The sequence below is a fragment of the Pteropus medius genome, unplaced genomic scaffold, assembly GCF_902729225.1.
Source record: "Pteropus medius unplaced genomic scaffold, Ma_sr-lr_union100, whole genome shotgun sequence".
Classification (NCBI taxonomy): domain Eukaryota; kingdom Metazoa; phylum Chordata; class Mammalia; order Chiroptera; family Pteropodidae; genus Pteropus; species Pteropus medius.
Genome location: NW_024343734.1, coordinates 43,670 through 49,669, shown reverse-complemented (window position 1 = coordinate 49,669; position 6,000 = coordinate 43,670). Strand labels below are relative to the sequence as shown.

The window sequence follows — 6,000 nt, the reverse complement described above, 5'->3', positions numbered from 1 at the left end:
CGGAGACAGGGCTCCGGAGCTACAGATCCGGGCCCCGGCCGCCGCCAGGGGCCCCGCCCGGGCCCCCCACCCCACCCCACGTCCCTCTTGCAGCCCAGCTCCGCCTGCAGCCGCCGCGGACCAGGTAGGTGAGAGCCCGGCCCGGCCTGCCTGTCAGCGCCCACCCCGGGGACCCGTCGCCGAGCTTCCCCCGCCTCCTCGAGACCCTAGATTCTCTTCCTCATTCTCGGGGACCCCAGAGCCCGGATCTCACAGCCCAACCCCAGAGAGTCAGGCGTGCCCCTCCAGGCTCTCAGAGTCCCCAGCCGAACCCTAGAATCCCAGGCGTACTGCCGCCTTGCGCCTCCTCCAGGGCCCAGGAGCCTGGATTTCAGTTCAACCCTGGGAACCTCTCTGGACCTAGATCCTCCTCCTCCTCGGCCCGGTCCCGGGAGCTCCAGACACCCGCCGCGGGCTGTGTCACATTCCCTCGGCGAGGGCCGTCCGTTGTCCGTCGCGTCCGCATAGTCCCCCATTCGCGCACCCCGTATGCCCATCTCCAGCCCTCCGGCTTGAGCAGCCAGCCGCGTCCCTTAGTCCAGGCCGGCTCCGCGGCTATGCTGGACACAGGCCGGCTCTGGAGCTGTCCATGGTCAGGGTACTCGGCAGCCTCGCCGCCCCCATCTCCTGCCGCCTGAGAGGGGGCGCCGGCGGTGCGGGGATCCCCCCCGCCGCGCCTTTGACCCGGGGATACCCGGGCCCTCCCCGACCCGGGCGCCAAGGTTTCAGGGTTCCGTTGGTCAGGCTCTCGGCCTCGTCCTCACCATCCCGGGTTTCCGGGACCCCAGCACCTTCCTGAGGAGTTAAGGCTTCTGAACGTTCCTGCCACGTCCACCTTAGGGACCATGGCATCCGGTGATCCCGGTCCCCAGCTTTTGGCCCCTTTAGAGACCCAGTTCAACAGCCCCTATTCCCCTCAGACAAATATACCCAGCCTCCCAAGACCTCAGCCTCTACCCCCTTAGAGATTCAGGCGCCATGACTCTCTCCCTTTCAGAGACTCAGAATACAATTCTTAATGAAATTCTTTGGCATCTGCCCGCCCTCCCCCGTGGAGACCTAGATGCCTTGCCCCCAGTCCTACATCCCCTCAGGGATCCAGGCATTATGATCCCAGCTTCCGTACTGACCAGTAGCCTCTGTTGAGGCCATCTGCCCCAGCCCTCCCTCCAAACCCCCTTGTCCTTTACCTCCACAAGGATTCTGGAGCCCAGGCCCCAGCTCTGCCCTCCCCGCACCCCGCAGGTATCTAGCTCCTCAGCTCTTACTCTTAGGGACCCAGGTCCCCATGGCCTCACAATCCTCCCTATCAACGTGACATCTCTGGCCAACCCCTGCTTCATCCCCATTTCCTCTCAGCGGGGCTCCCTGGAACTCTATTCTCTCCCTTCAGACTCAGCTCCTTGACATGCTTTCAGCACCCCGTTGCCTTCTGAGGCCCATACTGTGACGTCCCATCCTCTAAGTAAACTCTCTCAGGCTATGAGCCAAACACACATGCCTTCCTCCAAATGTGTTCTGTGACCTAGGCTCATTAGATGATCTAGAACCTATCCATCATCTTCAGCATTTCCAGTTAAAGTGCCCACCCAATGTCCACGTTCTAGATTACTTCTGGATCCTGGAACACTCCTAGTCAACATCTCTGTTCCGTTGTCACCCCAGGCGTGTTTTAAGTGCTAGGTTAGATGCTAAATTCCAGGCATGTTTTTTAACCAGATAAATTCAGATATTTAGATAATCCCCCCAAGCCAAATTCTGATCCCACCATCTCCTCAGACATGTTCCAAATTTTTAGAAACCAGTCCTTGCTTATTCTCTGCTAAATGTTCATTTTAAGTGTGTTTTAAGTTCCAGCCACATCCTTGGCATCGTTCCAGATTTTATTATCTTTTCAGGGGCATTCTAAGGTCTAGAATATGTGTCTTCCAGTTATGTGCTCTTTCTCCAAATTATGCTGTCAATTCTAGAATGCACTTTTCTGCTTTGGATTCCATCCAATCCTACAGTCTTAAATCTAGAGGAGTCCCACCGAAGTGTTCCACCTTACATCTTCCTTTCTCAGGTTATAGATTCTATTCCCACTTTCTCTGTCCAGCTTTTCCTTAGTGTGACGTTAGTTTAGAACTTGTCCCCTGGTGGATTGCAGGCTTCCTCCTCCATCTGCCACTTCAGCATTCTAAGCATGCTCTAGGCTCGCTCCTGTTCTGGAGTCTTCAGCCTAGAAATGTCCTCATTTCCAGAACATCCCTCCTCGCCTTTGCCAGCTCAGTCCTTATGCCAGTAAATTCTCTACTCCCAGCATGCATCCTTCTGCATCTTCCCCCAGGCACTTCTAAGTTCCACGCAAACTCCTTGCTACTCTGTAGGTTTTTCCTCACCTCCAGGGCACGTTTTGAATTCTAGAGCACATCTTCTGCATTCTGGGTTCTAGCATTATCGAGACACATGATAAAACCAAGAATGCAGCTCTCGCTATACTCTGTCATACCTGCGTCCCTGGTAGATTCTGAGTTCTACGTTATGTCTCCTGACTAGGCTTGTTGTGCATTACATTAGGTATATTCCTAAATATAATCCTGGGGTCACCCAGATGCTCTTTAAGTTATTGATTGCTCTCAGCTGATTCAAAGTTCCAGACCTGGGTTCTAGAATATGTCCCATGTGTGGCTCTTACCCCAAGCACCTTGTAAATGTGGGAGCATATATCTTTTTGGCACTCTGTACTGTGTCTACATGCCAGTGACTTTCTAGATCTTTGCCCAGCCTTGCTACGTTTTGTTTGTTTCTCAGTGAATTTCAAGTTCTAGCGCAGCCTCCCTAAAGCATATTGGGTTGCATCTCCTGAGTAGGTTCTCATTTTTAGCTACCATGTTAATTTGGGACCGAAGGATGGTCTGCCCTCTTATAAACATTTTCCTAAATCTGGCCTCTGAGCGCTGGGTTTCACGTATCTAGATTCCCAGATGCACCTGCTCAGAGACCCAAAGGATGCAGCTGCCTCTTCCCTCCAGGTCCCAAGGCTCTCAGTCCCCTCCTCTGATTACAGGAGTCCAAGGCTCCAGTCCCAGGCTTTGGACACAGTCTGCACTGGGTGGGGCTGGGAATTATCTACTCTCAGAACCGGTTATGCCTCTGCCGGAAGGGAGAGAAGGAAAGGAGGGAACAGAGTGAAAGTCCCTCCCGCTTTCGACTGGGCCAGCTGGGCCTGTCTGACCTGATGTGAGCGTGGGAGCAGCTCAGGAGACCTCGCTTCATCTCCGCCCGCAGCTCGTGTACCCGGACTCCTGGGCCCTGGGGGAGGTGGGGTCTGAAGGCTGAGATTTCAAGGTCCAAGGTTGGAGGTCGAAAACCCAGACTCATACCCCAGGGGAGGAAGGAGTGTGGTGTCTGATTCTGGGATGGAGAAGGAGGGGTCTGGAGGCTCACACTCCTGAGTCCGGGGAAGGGAAGGGCCTCCAGGACCTAGACTCCTGTGACCTGAGGAAGGAGGGAGCTGAATCCTGGACACTTGGGTCATAGGAGATGGCTATCACGCTGGACGCCCACCATGCTTTCCCCCATCCCCCACCAAGTCTGGAGCAGAGGTCCAGATGAGAAATGGAAGGAGGGAGGAGCTGGACAGCAGGCAGCCACATATCAGTGGCCTAATTCCGTGACCCCAGTCCCGTGTCCTTCTGCAGGCATGGTCCTCTGCTGGGGCTCAGTTGTCTCACTGAGGCACTGGGTTGAGGGGGATCCTCAGCAGGGCCAAAACAGGTAGAGACTGATTTTTCCAGTCACTGAGTCAATGCCTGGGTCACCAACTTCGGTTCTCGGACTAGGCTAGGCCTAGATTTGCCGCCAGGGCCTGACAGAGTCTGATCTCGGTTTCCCCAAATACTCTCACGCAGGTAGCCAGGCCCGGTTTCCTGAGGGCAGAGTTTTAGTTTATCCTGTGCTATGATCAGAATGGACAGGCCTCAGTTTCTTCTGTGCAATGCCTGGGTGGTCCGACCAGTTTCCTCTATGTAGTATCAGAGTGGCCCGCTGTGCCTCATTTTCTCTGCCTGTGTCTTCACGAGGCCGGTCTCTGCTCCCTGGCCCCTCCCCGCACCTGCAGGCCAGCACCGCCGCCATGATGTGCGAGGTGATGCCCACCATCAGCGAGGATGGCCGGCGGGGCTCGGCGCTGGGCCCGGACGAGGCGGGCGGCGAGCTGGAGCGCCTCATGGTCACGATGCTCACGGAGCGCGAGCGCCTGCTGGAGACGCTGCGCGAGGCGCAGGACGGGCTGGCTACGGCGCAGCTGCGGCTGCGCGAGCTGGGCCACGAGAAGGACTCGCTGCAGCGCCAGCTCAGCATCGCCCTGCCCCAGGTCTGGGCGGGGCCGGGGTGGGGCCTGCGGGAGGCGGGGCCTCGACCAGAAGGCGTGGGGGCGTGGGGGGCGGGGCTCGGCGCATGGAAGGGCGGAGTCAGGGAAGCCGGCTTCGCTGGTGATGGGCGGGGCCTGAGCCGCTGGAAGGGGCAGGGCTTAGCCGGGAGGGCGGGGCCTTCAAGCAGCCCTTCCGATTGTCCCTATCTTGCCCACATCTGGACAGGAGTTTGCGGCTCTGACGAAGGAGCTGAACTTATGTCGGGAGCAGCTGCTGGAGCGGGAGGAAGAGATTGCAGAGCTGAAGGCGGAGCGGAACAACACGAGGGTAAGGGGTGCTGGGGCCGGGGCCTAAGTGGAGTGGGCGGGGCCTCAGGTGTTGCAGCCTGACCCATCTTTAGTCCTTTCTCACCTTTCTGTCTTCTCTCTGCTCTCACTTCTTGGCCGATCTCCTCTGGTCCTCTGCTTCCTTCATGTCCTCTCCCCTGTCTCCATAATGGTCTCTATTCCTGTATCGCTCCTTTCTTGACCCCGACCCTACTGCTAACATCCTTTTCTCTTTTCCGGACCTATCTCGTTCCTTACCCCTTTGCTTGGCGCCGCCTCTTGTCCACGTGTCCGTCCACCCCATCTATCTGAACCACGTTTTTCCTCTTCCCTGCCTCTCCTCCCTTGCCTCTTTTCTTTGGCCCCGTGCCTTGTCTCTGTAGCTTCTCTTGGAACACCTGGAGTGCCTGGTGTCCAGGCACGAGAGGTCACTGCGCATGACCGTGGTGAAGCGCCAGGCCCAGTCTCCCGGCGGGGTCTCATCCGAGGTGGAGGTGCTCAAGGCTCTAAAATCCCTTTTCGAGCACCACAAGGCCCTGGATGAGAAGGTATGGGAATGGAAGAGCCTGGGTGGCTGGGGCTGTCTGGAACTGAGGAGATTCTGACTGTGATTGGTTGGGGATGTCCTAAGTGGGAAGAAGGTTGACTGCGACTGACTGAGACAGGCTATGCAGACCGGGATCTAACTGGTCGATGATGGAAAAAGGGCGGGGCGGCTTTGGTAACTGGTTTGGGTTGCACATCCATTATAGATAGAGGAATTCTAACCGTTGCCCTGTCAGGCCCATTCCGGGGTGAAGTGCATCATGCTCACCTGTCCTAGATTGGATCTGATCTCCATCTCGTTCCTGTCCTGCCCCATCCCTAGGTCCGGGAGCGACTGCGGATGGCTCTGGAGCGGGTGGCAGCGCTAGAGGAGGAGCTGGAGCTGAGCAACCAGGAGGTGGGGGCATGGCCACGAAGGGGAGGGAGGGGCTAAGGAGCTCCCAAGAGGGCGTGCTGATTCTGGGTTCCAGAATCTGTTGTGGGCAGTACTAGAGTAGAGGTCCGGTGGGGTTGGACTGTGGAGAGAGCCAGTGGGGTTCCTAAGGAGGAACTCACTGAGCAGGGCTAAGAGGAGAACTGCCCAGTGAAGGTGAGTCTAAGGTGAGAATCAGCGGCCGGGACAAACAGAAAGAACCCGCTCCCAAGGGAATGGTTGAATGGGCAAAGTCAGGGCTAAAGAGGACACCTCCGCCAGGAGGCTAAGCGCAAGAGAAGGCTGGACTCCCGCCCTGCTG

The 6,000-nt window shown here is 57.1% G+C and overlaps 2 protein-coding genes across 15 annotated transcripts in view; one reads left to right on the top strand and one right to left on the bottom strand.

The window, feature by feature from the left end:
• Positions 1-1,822, bottom strand: part of CUNH19orf73 (chromosome unknown C19orf73 homolog) — a 2,834-nt gene extending 1,012 nt beyond the window's left edge. The window contains 2 exon segments of the mRNA XM_039868608.1: positions 524-673; positions 1,808-1,822. Coding sequence (XP_039724542.1) covers positions 524-673; positions 1,808-1,822 — 165 coding nt within the window.
• Positions 1-6,000, top strand: part of PPFIA3 (PPFI scaffold protein A3) — a 24,061-nt gene that overhangs the window by 689 nt on the left and 17,372 nt on the right. For 3 of the 14 annotated variants that reach the window (XM_039868494.1, XM_039868495.1, XM_039868492.1), the window contains exons 1-4: positions 1,304-4,396; positions 4,620-4,721; positions 5,104-5,268; positions 5,589-5,663. In XM_039868494.1, coding sequence (XP_039724428.1) covers positions 4,019-4,396; positions 4,620-4,721; positions 5,104-5,268; positions 5,589-5,663 — 720 coding nt within the window. In that variant the 5' untranslated portion in view covers positions 1,304-4,018. Of the gene's footprint in view, positions 1-6; positions 125-188; positions 4,397-4,619; positions 4,722-5,103; positions 5,269-5,588; positions 5,664-6,000 lie in introns of those variants that run through there. The other 11 variants (XM_039868503.1, XM_039868497.1, XM_039868501.1 and 8 more) reach the window with 9 other exon arrangements.